General features: G+C 42.7%; 1 protein-coding gene across 2 annotated transcripts in view; it reads right to left on the bottom strand.

The window, feature by feature from the left end:
• Positions 1-22,123, bottom strand: part of grm8a (glutamate receptor, metabotropic 8a) — a 186,624-nt gene that overhangs the window by 86,736 nt on the left and 77,765 nt on the right. For both annotated transcript variants that reach the window (XM_018685142.2, XM_051077668.1), the window contains exon 3: positions 18,738-18,954. In XM_018685142.2, coding sequence (XP_018540658.1) covers positions 18,738-18,954 — 217 coding nt within the window. The remainder of the gene's footprint in view (positions 1-18,737; positions 18,955-22,123) is intronic.

Below are 22,123 nucleotides of genomic sequence, written 5' to 3' on the forward strand. Positions count from 1 at the left end.
CCAAAGTTATCTCAAAATTCTGAGTGTTGTCATACCTATATATCATTGAAATATATGAAATCACGCCATGTGTTTGTTTTTGGGTCGTTTGATTTCTACTTTTTATTCATGACTTTCAAATTAAATCTGCGTTTCCACTGATAACATGTACATAATGCCTACAATACCTCTCTGTCGACCCCATCAGGATATTTATAGGTTGTGTGACGTGTCGATGTTATGACTTCACACAGCCCGGCATACCTGCTGACCCGTGGAGACACACCAGCATTTTAATAAAGTGTGTGCCCTGGCACTTGACCCTCCAGCACCCTGAAGGTCTATTGCACTGTCTCTGGTTCAGCGTTACACCGCTGGCACAAGTTAGGGCAGCAAATTTTATGAGGGTCATCGAGGTTGAGAGAGCAGGAGACAGTGAGGTTGAGAGAAGAGAAAATCACTGCGATAAAGTGAGACAGGGAGTTTAAAAAAGAGAGACATCTGAGTGGGTTGTGAGGAATGAGCAACAAAGAGCTGTGAAAACTCCAGCAATGAGAGCACTAAAGGAGACTCCAGTATGAACACAGCTAGATGGGCACTGCCAGCATTATATGATGTTAGGTTTTCTCATTGCTGACGGGAACAGAAGGTCTGCACTGATACCATTTTTAGGCCGGTTCACACCTGTAGTGTACCAGACAGAGGGAGGATGGCAAAGATGAGTCATTACACTCCTCTGGGATCGTAAAAAGATTTTGAGCAGATCAGACTGCTCTAAATCTAAGGACATCTTGTTGTTAAGCTGAAAACCCCTCTGTTGAATTCACATCTCAGCTGTCTCGAAACTAAAAATCCCTCTTTAGCAATTGCTGCTTCCCCTGTCTCCTCTGTGTTTGGAATAAATTCAATAAGTGATATCAATCAGGGATAATTGCTTTTACTAAGATTCATCTCTTGAGCGTACTTAAAGTGTCCACAATGTTCAGTTGATTGAGTATATCATAGAGCATGTCCAACCACAGGCAGTTAAAGTGTAAATCAGTGAGGAAAGGTTGCACTGCTGTAGATCAATAGGACAAAGTTAATCTTGCTGTCAGTCAAGGACAAAGCTAATTCCACTGCAAGTCTACAGTGAACGGCTAATTTCTGTAAGACAGAGGGAAAGGACTCATTCTGTTGGCCATCCATAGCTCAGCACTAGTTTCATGCGATGTAAGAGAGATAATGTTTTCCCAAATAGAAGTAACCTGAAGCTTTAATTCACCATTTGCTAGTGACTGTAGGTTACAGTAGTAACAGAGCATGACTTCAAAGACCAAGGAGGCATCATTAACCAAGTTAAAAAGTCAGCCAGAGACAGTGTTTTAAACCGACTCATGGAGCAAACATTAGCTTAAATACCTAAAATATAAAATAAAATCAGCTCGTGACAGATCAGTCACAGTCATTTCAGCTGACAGAATCAATGGAAACGAGAGCTCTGCTTTCTGTCTGAAATCAGAGACCCACTGTTTTAAAAATGACTATATGTATATATTCACATCATTGTGTTGGGTGAGAACTAAAAGCTTGACAGGCCACAGTAACTAAGGGAAGCAGGGCTTAGCTAGTGGTCAAATGGAAAACACTGTTGCACCACTGACAATGAAAACGAAGCAGGTTTAAATAGCAAGCTAATTTTCAATTGACGTTAGTGGTTCAGAACTAATTAATTAGAAACTCTGCATGGAGAGTGATTCTATTTTTTTATGTAAATGGAACACTTAAGTTTAGTTCTAAGTCGGTGCCAATTTAGGTCAATGAGAAAATACTTCTTTTTCTCAGTAAAAGGAAATATACTTGGTCCATTAGAGGTCAATGAGACAAGCCTGGTGTGTTCAGACATGTCGGGAAGTCTGGAAACAAACTTCATTGTTTGTGGAGTGTTCAACATATTACTGAAATTGAATTTCATTGGTATTCACCTGGAAGGGGAACATTACCATCCTTGCTCCATTTATAGTCAGACTAGCACCTGCAATTGACTGCAGGGCTAGTCTGCCTCCACTGCTTATAAAACTGAGAGACAGTGAGGAGAATAGGGGCCTGATGAGATTCCTATTTCCTCCCCACACTGCTCATCTTTCTCACTCTACATCTGTCTTTTGCGTACTGATTTCTGTTCCTCTATCTTCCACTCGTGTCTGTTTCTCTTTTTCAGGTTGTGCAGGTGTAGGTTTAGTAAGACAAAATGCAGCAGCAGCAGCAGCAGCAGCAGCAGCAGCAGCCCACAGGAGCATCAGCAGGAAAAACCACAGGTGTTTGAAACCTGAACGCCTACCTCATCCCACTGCTCCTGGTAATAGATCAGACCAACTCCGTTTGCATGCCAGGGCTTCTCTGGTGATTAATTGGGCCTCGGTGTGGGGGTGGGGGCTGTGGACCATGTGCTCATTGTACTGCACATTCAAGTCAGGTTTGTTGTATTTATGATTAGATGAAACTCGGAGGATCACTTCAGGGGAACTGGGTCATTACAACAGAGAAGAATGTAGCACGTTTGATAGTTTGAAGTTTGATATTCTGGAGTCTGCTACTTAAATGGAACTATTGGGTTTTTGTGCACTTTTCCTGCACAGACACACAAGAATAAGGGCGTAATATGTATGACTGGAGGACACACAAGGCAATATCACTCTAGAAACCTGCTCCTATTTATGCACACAATTGAACTTTCAGAATAAGTCGTCTGAGGCGGTGAATCGTGGAAAATATTCAATGAATTCCTACTTTAAATAAAAGTTAAAGAACATAATGTAATGAACACCTGGCTCTGACCTTGCTGCATAAATGACACTGAAATCACTCACTCCATGAAGGGCTCCATCTCTTAGATATATATGGTACAACTCTGTTAGACTACCATTCATCGTTATGAATTTTCAAAAGCTTTAGAAATAATAGCCCTGGTTTGTTCATTATGAAAAAAGAGAGAAAACTCGACACTGACAGCCGTCTGTGTGAGCCTGCCGAACAGTAATATACTGGAGCGGGATAATGATCCTGCGCTTTACATCCCTATGGCTTCCAGTCAGAGTGATTATCTAGTTGTCTGTGCCTGGCAGTTGGACAGACAGCTGCACTACCAATTAAACTCATTCAAAAGCAGGCAGTTTAATTAGTTGAAGGATAGTTGTTGAAGAGGCTCACTCTGAAACATCCATTGTGAAAAACAATAATTACCTACAGTAGTGCTAATTACTCAATATTTCTCTGATTCCGTCCTGTTAAATCATGATATTTTGTAAACCTAGAATCTCCACATTAATATCTCATTTCTTGCCTCAGCAGTGCACACTGATATTCAGAATTACATCCATACCAGATATACCAGAGGATGTTTTATTTTGAAAAAGCCAGCCAAAGCTTCACTCCAACGTCCACAGTTTACAATCCCTCCCCTGCAACCTGCTAGCAGCCTTCCTCCCTGCTTGAGCGGACACATGCACACACACTGGGAAATAACACGTCGCGGGGCGGCGTGGAACACGCGTACACACACAGGCACGCATGCAAACTAACACAGACGCGCACACACACACACCCACGAGTGTAGCCACATGAAGACATATGGTCATTCCCACCATAGGGGAGGAAGTATAATACAATAAGCCAGAAAAGCTTTGGCAGGGTCTGCATGTTATTCATGTGTGTGTGTGTGTTAGTGCTCAGTGTGGTGTTTCTGAAATCATCGACCCTTCCATTCCATGAGGAGGCCATTTTGCCTTTTCGCCTCAGTGAACCTATGACTGCAAACCAGTGAAACAGACAGAGTGAAAGGGAAGTGGGGAGAAGGAGGGGAGGGTAAACAGAGGAAACGAGGAGAGGAGAGCTGCTGCAGAGACCCAGGTGTGTATAACATGCAGCACAGGAGAAAGCCACATAGAAGATATGGGGGTATGACAGCCTGTGTGTGTGTGTAGGCAGGTGTAAGTGTGTGTAATTTGCCTAAGCCTCTGGATTTGTCTCTTCAGAGCGACTCCGAGGGAACACAAGGCTTAAGGCCATCACACTGCGGGGATTTATTACACACATGCGGTACATGCACACATACAGGCCTGCGCTCACACCTAATGACATATACGTACAGAGGGAGGAATGACACAGTAACAAAGAAACACACACATAATAGGAGATAAAGCCATCAGCAGGGTGAGCTTACAGGATCTCATGACATCGCAGTTTGCTAAAGGGGCTATTTGTGAGTTTTCTCTGGAGCTGAACGTGGTTTCTTTCTGGCACTGGGTGGTGGTGAGTTTGCCAAGAGACTCAGCCATCATTGCATTTACAGTGACTAGTATATGCCCTCTGAGCAGCACTGCTTCTGAGGGGCAGGCTGGATGTGAAGTGAGTTCATATCAGGAATTGATGAGACAAATGGGCTGAGCTGCTTCACATGCTAACTTCTGTAGGAAAGAGAACTCAGTACAACACACAACTGGAGACTGCTCATGATGAGTAAAGGAATTACGTTTGAACTTGTAACATTTCTTCTAGACTGGTAAGTAAACAGCTGTTTAATGTTGGTTAAAGCACTGAGCTTACGTTGTTAAAAACTTCTCCTCTGTGTTGCCAGTTTTTTCCCTGCTTCAATAAAAACGCTACGAAAAAATCCTCCAAATTTTACCCTTAAGTCAAGTGTCACTTATTTCCTAGACGCTGCAGTCCCCCCCATCTGCTTCTGTGGGCGATTTTGCTTTTTCAATTAAAGAACTTCATGAAAAAGATATGCCCCTGTTACTCTCGAGATCTGCCAGAAAAGTATCTGCAAGTATGCTCTCATGATCTCAAGAGTTTAGAATCTGCAATTAAACATCTGGTGGGAAATAGCAAATTAGCAAAAGAGTGAATTTTAAATTGAGCACACAAAAAAATGAGGATTGGGCATATAAAACTTATTTCAGGCTTACTAATCTGTGCTGGTAAACTCGCCTCAATTACCCCCTAAAATAGTGTTGTGCTTACTTTCTACTTTCTGACATGTTTCAGCTGGCTTTATCACTCTTACTCCTACTTTACTTCTACGCACGCTCTCCTTCACTCTGTCCTAAAGTTGATGAGTAGGACAAGGGGATGACTTTGTGTGTGTGAGAGTGTGCATGTGTGTGTCTGACAGCGCCTCGGGGAATGCAGACTTTGAGCGGATTAATATGATCTAAATATAAACACTGCTAATCAGGACATCAAAAAAGGGACAGGGAGACATAGATATATACACATTCAGACGATCTTTCATGTGTGGCAAACACACACACACACTCACTCTTTTCATCTGCACAAATATGCATGACCACAGTGTTTCCTTGCATCTGTCTCATTTTGTCATTTTCATCTTTTTCATCTTGCGGGCTCAGAAAAACAAATCTGAGTAGGAAAAAATTCAAGGGTTTCAAAACAAGCATGGCATCCATATCCCGTGGTTTCTAACGCGATTACGAGTTCAAAATGGAACACAAACTGCAAACTGAGCCTGTATAAACTGTAGGTGTGAGAGAAAACTTGGTTTCAGCATCTTGATTTGACACCAAAACACAAAATCCTCAATTGTGAAAGGTAATCAGCATAATCTACAGTGCTGCTCTCAGACACACAGCCAGAGTTCAAGATGCAAACACACACACACACATGTAAATTGCTTGTGGTGCTCCACAGAAGAGGGTTAATAATGTGACCTGCTGAGATGAGATCTCATCATCTCTCATAATAGGCTACCAACACATCATTAGATTAAGATGCATGCATTGAGGTGTGTGTATAGAGAAGGAGGGAGAGATCAAGAGACAGTTGGACCGGCTGCAGACTTCCTGCAGGAGAGAGAAACGACGACTCACTTGGGTGAGACAAACAAAAAGTAGGACTGCAGAGAGACAAAGCCATATATTTCTCTCCTTCATTGAAAGCTTCCTGGCGCTCTGCTATGCTGTAAGAACAGCCGGAGGCATGTGCCTTGTGAGTCCGGCATCGACCACCGTAAACAAACACACGCACGCACACACACTTGGAGGTAACACAAGCAGCAAAACACTGCTTGTTGAGCAGCACATTTCCTTGTATTTTCTACCTCATGAATTCAGAGCAGGGTCGGAGTCTCCTGGAGGAACAGGTGCAGGCCATTTTTTTGTTTTCCATACTAGTTTTCTATGCTTGTGAGGACTTAAACAACTGCAGATGCTGGGCATACTCCAACATAACCAAAAAGCTTTTAATTCTAATTTAAATATTCCCCCAAATCTAATAAAAAAACTTGCACTGACCAAAGTGTGTTTTCCCCAGGGGTCTAACATTCAAACTGGGCATGTTGCACTCACACACACAGAGTGCCAGCGTGATTCTGTGTGTGGGAAGTAAAATGAGAAAAAAACAAACAAAAAAACCTCCCTGGGAGCAAAGAGGAAAACCAAATCTGACATCATAAACTTTCTCCTCCGCAAACAGGAACTCCACCCTGTCTCTGCTTCCCTGCCTGCATTCCTCCACCTCACCGTCTCTGCTGCCATAGCAACACAGCGGCCAAATCCCACAAAACACATTCAAGTAATGAATTCAACCAAACGACTAAATAAATAATTTGTGAGGAATAGATTTTTTTTTAAAAATCAATGCGTGAGTAATGCTCACCTCTTTCATTTTAACTAGATATTTTACTGGATGTCTGTCTGTGTTTAGGTACTTTGGTTGCCCATCTGTTCAATAAATAAAACCTGATGTATACCAGCAAATAAATTTGTCAACAGTTTAAAAGAGAGTCCTGCTCAGTATCCACTACCATACAGTATCTTGTATTTGTGCATACAATTACATAGAAAAGCACATAAAATATTAATTAAAATTAAATCAAAATCTCACATCAAAGGACAGCAATTCTGTATGTAGAAATTCACACATATATCAGAAATGAAAAGTTCAATACAGAAAGAATTAGAGGAAAGAGCAAGTTTGGACAGTGGGAAAACTGTAATGCCCACATCCTCTCTCAACATACAGAACAAGCTGGTCACAAAGTTCTTCACTTTATCCTCTACAGTAACACAGGTGCTGAAAGGCAGAGCAAATAAATGCAACCGCATGCACCGGTGCTTCTGCTGTTTTTGCCTCATCTCCCAGCAAACAGGTGGTAAATAAGCCTGAACTTTCCTCCACTGGCTGCTGAAATTTAACTCCCCGATTCAGGAAAAGGTCTAAATCCTTGTTATCAAAATCACCATGGCAACAAGGCAGCAGTTGATTTTGACTGACGTCTCAGGAGGCTGACCAAACGGTTCGTTGGCAGACCAGAGCATCAGCACCTTCACAATTTAATGTTCATTTTTAACTAAATAAACTTTTTTGAGTCAGCAAATTATGTGTACAGACATTTTATTCTGCAATTCAATAGAGTGTTTCCCTGCCACGCTCCACTCCTACTGCTGCATCTGCTTTAGCCTCGCTAAGCTAAGCTAGTGGTTCAAACAGCGGCATACCATCGTGTTTGGATGTAATATCTGGGTATTAAATTGGCTGTCAGGCTGTGAGTTCAAATGTGTTCTCTGAATCTGTGAAGGAAGAGTGTGTAACCTAAAACTGAGTTAAAAACATTTTTAGCCCCTTCACTTTTCAACACATAAGGTGTGTGTCTCACAGGATTCTGAGCAGACTATTTCTTTAAATCACTTGAAGCTACAGGATGCCAGTGTTTGTTTACCATTTGTCTCCCAGGTTTGGCATCCAGCATGTAAGTCCCAGATGTTTGGAACTTCCCACCAGCTTGTGAACACAATCAGAGTAAGTGAATGGACCATTTTAATTGGGAACGTGTTGCCAGGAAATAAATTGAGTCCAAGTTTTACTTCCTGTCAGCTGTTAACAAATGCTGCAACCTGGACCCATTTATAATGTTAATGACTGAAAGTGTATCTGTCGCATTGCTCTCTCTTTTATATAGTTATTTCATATTCAGGCCATTTCTTGACGCTCGTCTTCCCTCACTTAGTTTTGGAGGGTGTGAAGGTTTAACATGATGAAGAAAGGTCTGAAATATTTATGCTAACCTCTACTTCACCTCCATTTGAATGGTGACACTTTCATGACCTGTAATGTTTAAATGATAATGCTGAATGAAACAGGAGGGTTAATGTGCATCTGTGTGACACAAAAAAACACAAGTCATGAGTGTATGCTTACATTTGGAGATGCTGTGCACTTTTAAGTGAAAAAAGCTATAAATATAGTCCTCTCTTCTTCTTCATGGCCTTCAGTCTTCTTTTTCATCTCTTTGTGTTCTCTCCAGAGCGACAAGTAGGAAACTCTCCAAGAACAACGACAACGGACTCTCCTCAGTGGTCACTACAACCTCTTTAGGATCACTAGAACCTTCTAAAACCTCTACCAACCCTTCCAAACAATACCTGGAGCAACCTGGAGGAAATCAAGAACCTTCCCATCCACCACTAAAACATCTGTAACAATCCTAAGAACCTCTTCAATCACCACTAGAACCTCGTAAAGACTATGATGCACTGACATGGTGAATGAAATCAGAGTAAAACCCAACATGAAGTGTGTTAGTGAGCCTTGAGTTTCCCTTTGAATTGTCACCTGTCTGTCTGTCATTTTGAAAGACTGTGATATCCTGTTTCATCATTTAGGTTTGAACTCAATGCTTTTTTTATGCCTCCCCTTTGCTCCTTCCTCCATTCATCTTCAGTCCCTCTTGCTTCACTCATCTGATCTCTTCCTCTCTCATGTTCTTTCGTCTCTTGTCCTTCCCTCTCCATCTTGTCCAGGATTATTTTCCTGTTTTCGCCATCACATCTCTCTCTCATTACACAAAGCAGTGGCAGCTTTCTAACTTTACAGCTGTTTGCAGTCATATAAAGTGTATGAAGTCACATGACAGTCTATCAGCGTGTGCGTTTCCTCGTGAACGTCTCCGCCCTTTGATGTCTGTGTGAGTACATTGCAAACATGCCAATGGATGTGTTTTTAGGTGCCACCAACAGCTGCTGAAGGAAAAACACTGTACACGTCACAAGTGCAAACACGGTCTAAAAAGAGACCTGTAGATAACACTGCATATGGTTTTATGTCTGACGCTGTATATGTTCTGTAAATCACTTTTCTTCAAAGAGAAAGCAGCAGAAAATTTTAGATGTGTTTATGTAAAAGAGAAGAAAAATGGGAAATTCGGGCAGTGATTTTTGAAGCACTTATCTCTTTGAAGTGCCTTACCAGTTCAAAAGTGCCAAACTTCAAACTATTCTTTGAGAAATGTATGTATTTTTTCATCGTAAAGGTCTTGTATACCCATACATTGAACCTGTCTTCCTTTTGAAAGCCAAAATAAAATGTGCATGAGCCCAAGCCAGTCTCTATCGCTTGAATGAAAAGATCAATACGAGCTGATTTATGCCGTGTTCATAGCGTCTGAACCTTCAGCAAAGAGAAGCAGATAGAAAAGGAGATGCAGAAACAGGCAGGGCTGCACCCAGGACAAATTAAATGCACATGTTACAGAGCCAGGAAAGATGCACATATAATGAAAAACACAAAAGCAGCAAAACAGGGGGGAAAATGAGAATACAAACAAAGGGAAAAAGAAGAAAAAGTAAGTGAAGATGTAAGGCCATGTCTGAGCCTGCATAAATTCCCATTTCTCTTTTGAATAATAACAGTTTCATTCTGGAGTGAAAAATGGGGAAAGCTTGGGTAAGTGGTGAAACTTTTAAATCCGTGGTTCCGTGCTGGCGGAGTAGGAATAAATTACTCTGTCAGAGTCAAACTATGGAGACACGGCTACGTTTGTTAAAGCAGGGAGTGTCTGGAAAAAATGCCTCCAACCCTCTGCCATTACCTGTCATTTGTCAGGTTCCACTGCGAAATCCATTGTATAATTGGGCCTGCACCACCTCTGTCACCATCAACAGTCATTTAGATGTAAATATGAGGGGCAGGCAACGTAAGAGAAGCACAGGACTTTGATAGGTGCGACTGTTCTTTTCACGACAGAGATTGCGTTAATACTTAAAGCAGTTAGAGTCTGAGATTGTGCGCCGTATGAAGCTGAGCTCAGACGAGCGGATTGCATCAGATGAAGAGAGCGCAGTTTTCCTTGAGGAAATTGTGAGAAAATGTATGTCAGTGTACTTCATCCATCTGTCACTGTGTGTTCAAGCACTATACTGTGGGTCTCTCCTTCAACTCTCAGATTGCTCTGGATTTTCTTTCAGTCAATATAAATCTACATCTCGCTGCATTAATTATTCCATCTGGGCCAGACTTCAACATCCTCATACTCAACTCTTGAAGACTAGTGAGTACGAAGCCGAAGCTGAACTCTGAAATTTTCTTTTTGGTCCTCAAAGATGCAAACAAAGGCTGGGGAAATGTATACTGCCTGTCTCCTTGTTTTATCATTTACGTCTTCTGTTTCTTCTCTAACAGAGCAGAGACGGGCATGTCTAGAATATTTTTGCTGTGATTAAGGCAACTTGTAGCCTAATAAGCTACTTGCACCACCCCAGTGAAAAGGTTGGCAGGACAGTGAAGGAGAAAGAGAGTGAAGGAGACAATAAAAGAAGGAATCAGAGAGAGAGACTGGTTTGAGGGAAATAAACAGACAAGGAGACAGATGGAAAGCACCGATTACTCTTCCCATATACCGGCATTCAAGTAATCCAACATGGATCGTTGTCGAAGCAACAATGCAATCGCAGAGCCTGAAGAGTTGTAATTCTGCCCCATTCACTCCCAGCTAATCAGCCTCTGCCAGCTCACCAGCCATTAGCCTGTTGGGCTACGTGTCCGTGGCTGTGTGTGGAGGAGTGTTTATTTGTAACAGAGAGGGATGATAGGAGCGGCGGTCCAAGCACATGCATATGCAGCTATCTAAGTTTGATTTATTAGCAGCAAGGCGGCGAGTAACAAAAGACATCCGCGGTGAGTTCATGAGCCAGCGCTCGACTGCCGGTCCTGCCAGGTGGGAGACGGCAGGACTCATTTGTCTACGTGTGCGAGGCCTCTGGGCCTCGTCTGGTCCGGCTCAAGGTCCAGCAATGGTCTAATAGAAAGCAAGAACGCCTCAAAGTCACACAAAGTCCTGTAACTACAAATTTATTCCCGCCATCATTTTGCATCTCTCTCATCATTCTACACAGCTGCAACTCCAAATCCTCCAACGGCTGCTCAGCTGATAGGTGCAAAGAAGATTTGTCACAGAAAGTTAACACAGTTAGTAGTAGCTGATTAGTTTGCTGGGGTTAAACAAGACACAACCAAACCTGTGCATTTAGAAGAAAACACAGAGCTGTATAAAGACTGTCCTGAGAGAACCACTAGACCGGATTTACAAAACCCTTAAGATAATTGGACCGATGCAAAAGTAGCGAGGTGATTAAAGTGGGCCTAAGTTTAGAAAATGCAATTTATCATGTTCCAATTGTTATAATTCTATTTTCTGTCTCTATTTTTTTAATCCATTGTAGAGCACCTGTGCCTTTAACATCAGTATAATGTGCTAAAAACTGCCTACAGCATTGTTTACTGTAAGTAACATAAAAATCCTCCTTTTTTCACAGCAATGCTGCTCCATAACACTCATACTTTTAAATCACTTAATGGGATTAAATGAGGCTTAAATGACCTGATAGAAGTTTTAAGAAAAGACTACATTTTGTGGTGTGATTCAGGTGAAGTAACTACTTCAAATAATAATACGAGGTTATGGCTGCTTACCTGCCAGACTGCCTTGGAGTCATCTTTCTGTCTCACACTGTTTTTTCAGCTCAGTGTGTGACAGATTCTTGTAGTGAAACATGCTTCTCTTCAAATTTGTATTAAGGATTAGACCTTCATGAGGCACTATTATCCAAGACCGGTTTCTAATTGGGTTTTCATTTCATTTTACATTTAGAAATGGACAAAACCATCGTAGCACGCCCGTATCCCAGTAAACTAATCCAACCGTCAACATGACAGTATCACACGTCTCCCTGTTTGTAGTGTTCGTTATTAAATTCAGCTTCATGGCTCGTGTTCATCGACCTCCTCCGCTTGCTGAGTAAAAACTAAGGAGTCTAATTTTCTCTACAGTTTTGCATCAACATACAATGTTTTGGATGTGATCATGAGAGGCTGACAACATCAAAGTTAAATTCTGCTTTGATCGCTGACTGTAAATCTAATTTTCTACAAATGGCGCTCTGAGCTTAAAGCCACTAAGCTAGGCTAAGCCTTTTTCCTAAAATCATCCAAGTGACAGTTTGTATAATGGTGAATGCCCCCCCCCCGATACAATGAAGGGGGATGAGAGGAAGTGAAGTCCGCTTAAACTGATGTGCAATAAGCTTTAATTAGAGTCTGTCGCTGAATAAAACCTGACGCTGTGTTTGTCCTGTATGTCTACTTTCTGCAGTAGAAAAGGACTTCACAACAACAAACAGTTTTATTCCTCCATCGACTTACTTATGCAGGTGTGTTCAGGAATGATAAATTAGTCAACTCCTGTCTGGTTCTCCACACCATCCTTTTTAGGAACTCGTGAAGCACCTTGAGGTTTAGAGTCAAACCAGTCGTCATTTTTTGCAGTGTGCAACCCAACATTGGTTCTTGTTCATTTACTTTAACTGTGACCCAGGAGCTTTTCTGCAGACAGAGATGGGAGGAAAAAAAAACATGAGGAAGGAACGAGGAAAAAAAAAAAAACCTAAGTTAGTGGAGCAGAACGGTGAGGAGGCTTGAAAGTGCTTTTAAGTTGTGCAGGCAGATTCCTACTCTCAGAAAAGACAAAACACGCACACGGACGCACATGCCTTCTCGAACGTCACTTGTACATGCACGTAAACAAACATACATCCATAAAAATCACAGGAAAAAACACACATATACCTTGCTGACATAAGCTGCACAAACCACTCCAGGACATGCACTCAAAAACACACACACACACGCACACAAACACACAAACAAACACACACCTATGTGTACCAACTGGTGCAGTTATATTGCTGAAATTACTTTTGGGGCTTAGCAGCAACTGGCTGAGTCCCCCCCACCCCGCCGCCCCCCCGCCCCGTCTCTTGGTGGACTCCAAGAGGCCGAGCAGGGACAGAAAATACACACACACGTGTACACACACACACACACACTCCATTTCTCTTACTCTATCAGTATGTCTCTGCCCAGAATCCTCTCTCACTCCGTCATGAGGGAATATGAGGAGCTCTCACCTCTGTCATGAAAACCAGTGGAGCTGAAGTGGACACTGTAAAGCTAATTGATATCAGAGAGCAACATACAGCACAGGCACTAAAGCTCATTTCAACAAAAAACCACACCCAGTCTGTAGTATGTGTTACACTGTCCCTTACCCACTCTAAAACTTAAAATCGCCGACACGCCTCTACTCGAACAAGACAAATTTATGTTTCTGGCTATAGGGCCTTGAAATCTGCTCTGTAACATACTGCATGTCAGCAAAACTGCTTTGTAGCTGGCAAATCTAATTATTCCTTCATTTCCCAGCCACTAGTAATCACTGAGACGTGGCTGAAAATACTGAGGTGGTTTGAAAAAGCATCGCAGGCGAACCCCCGAGTTTTGTGGGAATCAGTAGGTAATTTCTGTTGGACTTTATATCGCGGCGGCTGGGGAAAATTGCTAAAAATGGCCGTTTCAGCTGGATGAGATGAAATTCGCAGAGCTGCTCGGGTAATAATTACCATCTCTAGATGTCCTCTGGCAATACTAATGCCATCCACAGAGAGCTGTTAACTCCTAATAGATATTGTCAATTCCACCCAGGTGAGAGATTGGCAACATAAGGCTAACATCAGATGGATTATAATAGAATCTGGAGACTTAGAAAGATGTTAATGAGCTCTTCAAGATCATTTATGTTTTAGAGAAAAATCACACAACCCATTTTCAACAAGACTATGAAAGCAAATACTGAGTTATGCCTGTTTAATTCCAAGCAGCGATGACGTCCTCACATTGGACAGATACAGTACAGTATATAAAGGTCTTATAATTGTACAAGGATGAGCAGACCACAAACCAGAAGCACAAACAAGTCGACAAGCGGCTGAGAGTTTGGGGCCTTTCATGAAGACAACAAAGACAGCTTCACCTTGAGATGAAAACCAAGGCTGGTATAATTAGTTACAAATGGATGGGTTGATGTTTGCGCTCCCTGTGTGTGTGTGTCTGTGTGTGTCTGTCTGTGTGTGTGTGGTGATGAATAGTATCAGTCTTAAGTTGTGAGGGGAGTGTAATCAAGGACAAGGAACAGAGAGCTAAATCGACCCGAGGGACGCACATTGTCAGCTGAGTGAGTTAGAGAGAGTGTGTTTGTGTGCTTTGTGCTCTTGTGTTTTTTTTTGTGTGTGTGTGTGTGTGTGTGTTAGTGAACTCTGAGTTTAATATAATCACTGTAATCACACTGTGGTACATTGGAGGATTTGTACATCGTGTAAAATGTATCAATCTCTTTGTGTTTTAGCACAATGAGTGATGAAGTATGGCTTGTATAATCAAATTCATTTCTTAAGATCATTATGTTGTAAGAATTGTGCTCCAGCTGTGTAGAAGAGTAACGAACTCAGTCCAGTATCCTCATGAATAATAATATATCATTTCTATAATGCATGCTAAGTGATTTTCCTACAGAAATGTGGTCTAAAAATTCTGTACACGTGCCTATAAACAGACATATGATATGTGTAATATGCATCACAATACATTTCAATTAAAGTGTGAATCTTCCTCCCTGAATAAAACAACATAAGCCAGTAACAAGACTTGGATAATGACAAGAACTGCTTACATTGTGGAGGGCAAGACTGGACTGAAAGCGAACTAAAGAGGCAAAGCTAAGCAAAAAGGCAGAAGATTAGTTTAGAGCCAGAGAACTAATTAAATGAATCTGGAGATAAACGTTTAATTATTTTCTCTCAGCCCCTTTTCCTCCTCCTCATTTTCTTCCCTTCTTCATTACTGCCTTCCAGAGCTTCTGTAGAGCGGCCAGTGTCAGGGGGAGGTGGCTGTTCTGAGCTGGTGAGTTCACACACACGTCTGCAGTGTGTCTGAATGTAGATGTGGTACTTTTAATCCCACATGGATTCCACAGGGAGGTGAGGAAGGGTACTGGAAGGAGAAAGGGCCGTGACTTGATTTAAAAGATGTCTTCTGTCTTCGGTAAGTACACCGCCACCTCTTGTTTTATAGTACAGCGATCCATATGCTGCCGACACAGCTCGATATAGGAGGAACGCGGTCTCTTGTTGAGGGAAGATTCGGCGCCATATGCTGCCACTTCTGCAGCGAGGGTCAACAGAAGGGTGGCACCGACACATAGCGAGACCGCCCTTCGAACACCTGTTTCGTCGAGCTAACATTAACTGAGCGATAAAATGGAGCATTTCCAGGTCTGGACACACTGGTCTACTGCTGATTCTGGTCTCTGGCTTCTATGTGAGCAAAAAGGGAAACTGAAAAAACCTCCTCCTCGTGGAATCAATGTGGTGTCAGAGAAAAGACAGATTTCTCTTTGCTGCTGCTCTCTTTGATGTAAAATCTGACACGGTGCCCATTTTACCACCAGAGGTGGACCTGTACCTTCCTGTACGCCCTTTGAAACCACTTCCTGACAAATCTCCCCCAAGTTGACCTTTGCATTATTTGTTCATTAACCTTTGATAACCAGGCTACATTGGCTTCTTGTGTACAAAAGCAAAAAGCATGTGTGTTATGCAGCCGGTCTGTGAACAGCCACTAATGATGAGTAAACACGTTTGGCCCACGCTCACTGAGCTGTGTCTGTTATAGTTCTGCATGGCTGGAAAGCCATTGCTGGAGGTGACAACACACAGGCTGCATACGCTGAAAAAGTCATGGTGAATATATTTCATGGGTTCAGGCATGGTTGAGCAAACTGCAAAAATGGTTTATTTCACTGATGATTATATGAGATAAAGAGGCTGAGTCTTCAACAATATATATATATTGTACATAGACAGAGAGAGGTGGAAGCAAGCAAGCCATGACTGTGGCATCTCACTTGTAAAGTATGTGTAGTATAACTTTCACCAGGAAATACTGTCTGGATATCCTGTAGTACCTGCTACATGTTGAAATATTGTCACCGAAACAACAATTATTTGTCGTCTAGATGCAAACAAATAACCAGGAATGTAAATGTACATTTTGCTTCCAGAGCCTGTGCCACAATCAGCACTGGGCTAATGATTGGACTGACTGGGCTACCTTCATCCAGTCTATACTGGACATCATTTAACAGCAGCTGACACAGAAAGTAACGTCATGATCATTTAGTGCAGCAGTGAATGGATGCTGGTGTTGAAGACACCAGCATCCATTCACTGCTGCAACCTCAGAAGTAGAGTTATTTCGAGTTTTCCCTAAAGCAGTCCTTTTCAAACAAAAAGATTTTGCTGACTGCCGCCTGGACTTGGCTGAAAAATTAGTTGTGCAGATTTTTTTTTTTCATAATTCCTCTTGGGACTGGAGCAACACAGCATCTGTAGAGCAGCGAATAAAAGTAGGACATTTTCAGTTTCAAAAGGCAGCAACGGAGGAGTAAATATTTAACTTTCTCAATGTATGAAATGAGAAAATGCACAAGACGAGTACAGGGAGTGGGATGACTGGGCAGAATTTAAACAGGTTCTGTAACTAGCCACTGCACTCCGGCACCCACTCTGTAGCTCATGCTAACAAGACCTGAACTCCTTTTGTGAAACTTTCTGGTGATTAATATGCATGTTCGCACTCAACGCACGCACACACACATTGTCAAGAATCATCAGCGAACGATTACACACCAATTAATATGGATGTTTGGTATCAGTATGCAGAGTGGCTTGTAAGCTGCAATCATTACACTGCAATCACAGAATAATCACCTAGAAATTCCCTGTGGCTCTGCATGTGTGTGTGTAAGTGTGTCTAAAGACATCCACCTGTGTTGCTATATACAGTATATGTCTGTGCATGTATGTGTGTGTATGTGTGTGTATTTGCAGTCACAGAGTGTGCTGTGCATCTATATTAGGACCCCTATCATTATTCTCTCGCTGCTCCCCATTCCTGGTCCCATTCTTCTGCTATTCTCTGTCTCGCCTCGACTCTTTCTAACACTCTGCAGTTTGATTCATAACTATAGTACATGTACACACACTACACACACATGTACACACACATGCACACACTGTGAACTCGCCCTCTTTGGTCACTTCTTCCTCCCCCTCTTCAGCCCTGTTTCTTCTGCTCTCCCATCCCTTCATCTTTGTGGTTCTTTTCACATCTGCAGAGCCGCAGAGTAAACAACTGACTGACTGCTGTCACAGCATATAGCGCTCCTATACACACACACACACACACACACATACACACAGTTAGGGAGTGCACTATCTGCTGACTCCCAGAACACCCAATACACACACTGCTTAGAACTGCTTTACCCTTTACAGTGGCTCACACGCACACCCTGATCTGAAACCACAGTAAACATCTATGTGCTGACTGGCACGGTGCACAGCCCTGGGCGAGCCGGCTCCAAACACGCACAGCAACAGAGGTGGACGGACAGACAGACAGCACAGACATGCACGGGGCTGTCATCTCCACATCAGCACGCAAACAATGCGACGGAGGGGAAGACAAGGACTTCAGGATCACAGAGAGCGATAAAAATAGAAAGATCTCGACTGATAGTCTCTCAGACGGATTCTTTACACGTCTTTATCCCTGTCAGCCTGTAAATATTTGTCAACATCCAATGTGATGTGCTTTCAATGCACATTTGAGACATAAATAAGGAAACCGGCAGCATTTTCATCTGTCAACATCACTTGGAGGATTTTATAAACTGATTTGAGGCTGCATTCACCCATACTTGCTGCTCCCAGGACCACAGGGACCGTGCTTTTAAGTCTTACATCAAAACAGACAAGTGATCCATCTCTTCAGTGTGTCTCTCTCCTTTCCCTCCCTTTGACTCTAATCTCTCCAGATCTGAATTATATCTTGATATGGAGCATGTTCTCCCAGCTCCCGAGAACAACACACAACACAGATGACATCAAATTGACACTTGACGAGAGCCTGCACCATTTGTAAAAACTACATACATACAGAGCTGAAACGAAAGCTGGGAAAACGGCTGCGCTCGCTGTGATAAAGCTCAGCCTCTGCTCGCCACAGTCTGCAATCTCCAGCCTGCAATTTAACCCGAGAGTGAATTTTCCCTGGAGTTTCCCCAGAGATTTAAACAACAGGTTTCCGCTCTGTTCTTGATGTAGTTCTAAAAATTACAGGCTAAAGGCAGTGATCATGTAGCATACCCCAAAGTGCACAATGAGCATTATATCGTGGTCATTTTGTTGTAACAGCAGAGAGTGGCAAACTTGGTTTTTTTTAATGGTAACATGTGCTTCAGTGTGGGCTTGAAGTCCATTCAAATTACTACTCAGACTAAAGCGACAGAGAGAAGGAGAGCTGTGAACTTTGCTTCGACAACTTTTAACTGAGAAACTGGAAGAAAACTTTTTAACTATAAGAACTGTTCTCACAATATCCCAAATACTTCATACACTATAGAAACATCAATGCATGTCTTTAAGCTACTGATTTGTAGATGACTAAATGTATATGTATCAAACTGTATCTACACTACTACTGCCACATGCTGTCCTACAAAAACCTAAAGAAAAGGCGGCTCCTACCGGTTTCTCTGGAGATCTGTATGAAGGCCTCCACGCCGCTCTCTCCGTAGTTGCCCTCTGAGGCGAGTGTGGACACGTAGTTCCACTCCATCGCCGTGACGATGTCCATCATGGCCTGGGCCTGGTAGGAGTCCGGTGGCACCACGCGGGAGAAGAAGTCGTAGCGGGTGTTGTCGCTCAGCTCCGGGGCCGTGGAGGCGTAGCTGATCTGAGGGATCTGGACGTGTAAAGGGGAAGGAGAAAAGAGATCAAACCAGTGCTCGTTTCTGCTTGTTTTATGTTCTATGAATTGAAATGTGTAAAACAGGAAGATTATGTGTTTTATAAATGTAATTTTCTATCTATTATCACGATCAAAAAATGGTGAGTCCTGCTGTGATAATTTTCTCATCTATATTACACTGTCATGCATATTTCTACTGCGATGTGCATATATATATGAAAGAGTTATAAACATTTCTCGCTCCCTGCGGGATCACTGTGATTAATAATTCCCTGGGATGTGAGGGGAAGTTGTCATCACCAATACTGAAATTCAGCTGCGGAGCCACTGTTGGTTCAGAGATGTGAGAAGCAAATAAACGAGTTGTGAGCAGGCGGGGATGGAGCAGAGAAACAAAGGCAGCAGATAATTGGGAATCTGAATACGTGGGATGACAGCGAGAGGTAACGAAAAGGTAAACAGGTGATGCAAACTCTTCCACACCGATGTCCCCGGGCCGACAGAGAGACACGAGAGAGACAGCCGTGGGGGGTCAGACAGGAGGACAGACAGACAAAAAGCACAACAGGCAGACGGGAGGATGGAGAGACAAAGAGGTTGACAGAATGACAGGAGACGCACACACACACACACACACGTGTACACACACACACACAGGTATTGCTAGAGATGGGTAGCGTTGCAGGCCGAAGGTGTTAGATGGCTGACAGGCAGATTGATTTTTCCCCTGACAGAGGGGGACAGCGAGGGAAGACCCTGTACTCCACAACACACACACACACACAGGCACAGATGTTGGACAGACGTCTCATTGGCATTCATTGGAAGTAAGACTTAACTGCCAATCTAAACCAAAACATAAGGTGTGTCAGCTGTCTGTCTCTTCCACACAGCCACACACACTCACGCAAATACAAACGTCTGCAATTGCTGAGCGCAGCAAAACCTGTCGCCACTGCGTGAAGAGATTTACAGTGTGTGTGTCTATATGTGTGTGACTGGAATGTTTCTAAAGCCCATCACTCACTGTCTTTATTCCCTCTGAGCATCATCTGAAGTCCCTGCCACCCTGCATCTACACTTGTCTTTGCCATTTTAAAAAGGTCAGGGATCTCTCCTGAATTTTGCAGGTTTTTTATTTTTTTCTAATCGTTGGTGATGCTGAAGCACTGGGTGTAAAATAGCCCTGAATCTCCAGACCTGGCTTTTTCGCTTCAGGAGCCTGTTAAAAAAATATATAAAAATGTATTAGGCTTTCTTGGGCCACAGCAATAACAAAAATGAATTCTTAACCTGAGCAGTATTCATTCACCTCCTCGAGCAAAGAGTATCGAAAGAGCAAACAGTTAATAAGTTTTACCTCCACCACAGAGATCGATGCACACCACCGGGTGAACAGCATCTCTTTTGTTTTTTTGTTTTCTGCAGCTGGATATTTAATTTTTGGAACAAAACTATTTTTTTCTGTTGCTTCTCACGGTGAACTTTGTGGGACTGCATGTTTGGGATACTGTTAGTGGTCTCTGCCAGGGGAATACGAGCGGAAACTTTCATAAACTTCAGGACGTGTATGTATAATTCATAGAAGATGGAGACAAGCAAATAAAAAGGACCCAAAAAAAAAAAAAAATCAAAGCTGGGCCAGCTGAGGAAAACTCTTGGTAAAACAACGTGTGTGCATGTGTTTGTGGCTCTGCATTGTATATATGTTCCTGTGTACGTGCATTTAAACTTGTGTTTGTGTGTGTTTCACTTGTGCTTTTACTCTCTATGTGCATTTAAATAGGCAAATATCCATTTCAAAGAGAAACGAATGCCTGGCTGCAGGAGTATGAGATATTTGTCTGTTTACAGCAGCGATGGGAAAGTAACCCTGTGACCTGGGCAAACCTGCTACTTTGATCTTTTGTTATTTCACTCTACAGCCGGGAAACCAGGAAACTGAGACATACACCGAGACACATACACACTTGTGTACACAGCACAGTCATCCTCTTGTTGTCATATTTCCCAAATCATTACAGCGCAAGAGGAGGAAAGAGCAGAGAGAAACAAAAACAGTAAGGGAGAGAGAGCTCCACACAGATTCAGTGATATCCAATATTGTCTGCTGCAGGCACAGACCCAATACCGTCTTCCACAGCCACACCTGTGCTTTCTAAAAATGAATATTTCTGTAGATATTCCTATAGTGGCACAGCCACACATCCCCCAGACACACATGCACAGACACAGAAACCTACTTAGACTGACCACGTCTAATGGCACGTGACATCTGAGCGCTGTAAATCATTCATGTGCAGTGAGTTGCGAGTGACTCCAGCCTTTTTCAAAGCAACTAGAGCCGCAGTTGTAGTTAGAGGCGGGAAATTAACAGCTTGGTTCCCCCCACATCGCTGGGGAAGAAGATTATGCCTCCAATCCCCCTAATTCCATTTGCTCTAATGAATACGTGTGCGAGAGAGAAAGAGGGAGAAACCGCAAGTGTGTGTGATAAAATGGGAAAGCGTGTGTGTGTGTGCTGTTGAATGTGCAGTTTCAATTAGCACTTTCTCACTTGAACACGCACACGGTTAGCAAAGGGGGTAATGTATTGAAACAGTTGCTCGATACATGACTGTCAGTTTGCATATTGCACTGATATCCCTTGCTCAATAGTCCAGACTGAAACATCTCAACAACTACTGGATAGATTGCTGGGAAATTTTGTACAGATGTTCATGCTCTCCAGATGATAACTCCTAATGATTCTTATAACACCCATATGTTTCCTCTAGCAGCACACACAGGTTGACATTCATGGTTTTGAGTGAAATGTTTCAAGAGCTACTGGATAGAGAGCTAAGAAACATTTTGCAACTGTTCAATAAACGTTGAACACTTTTGTAGGACATACAAGCTTTCAAGCAAATGTAGCATTTCAGTGTCTTCCACTAATCACGACATGTTGGATCTCAGAGCCTCCCCTAGGCTCTCCGGATTACCAAAATTCAGTCACGCATGAGAAGTTCAAGGCTTACAGCAGTGCAGTGTTCACCCTCAGCTGCAGTCACTGTTCTTAGCGGAATCAAAGGCCTCTGAACCGGCACTTAGTCCCTGCACCTCTCCACTAAACCTCATTAGAAGCCTAAACTCTCCTCCAGAACAAACATTAATCTACTCA

Source organism: Lates calcarifer, linkage group LG18 (assembly GCF_001640805.2).
Source record: "Lates calcarifer isolate ASB-BC8 linkage group LG18, TLL_Latcal_v3, whole genome shotgun sequence".
NCBI classification, from domain to species: Eukaryota; Metazoa; Chordata; class Actinopteri; family Centropomidae; genus Lates; species Lates calcarifer.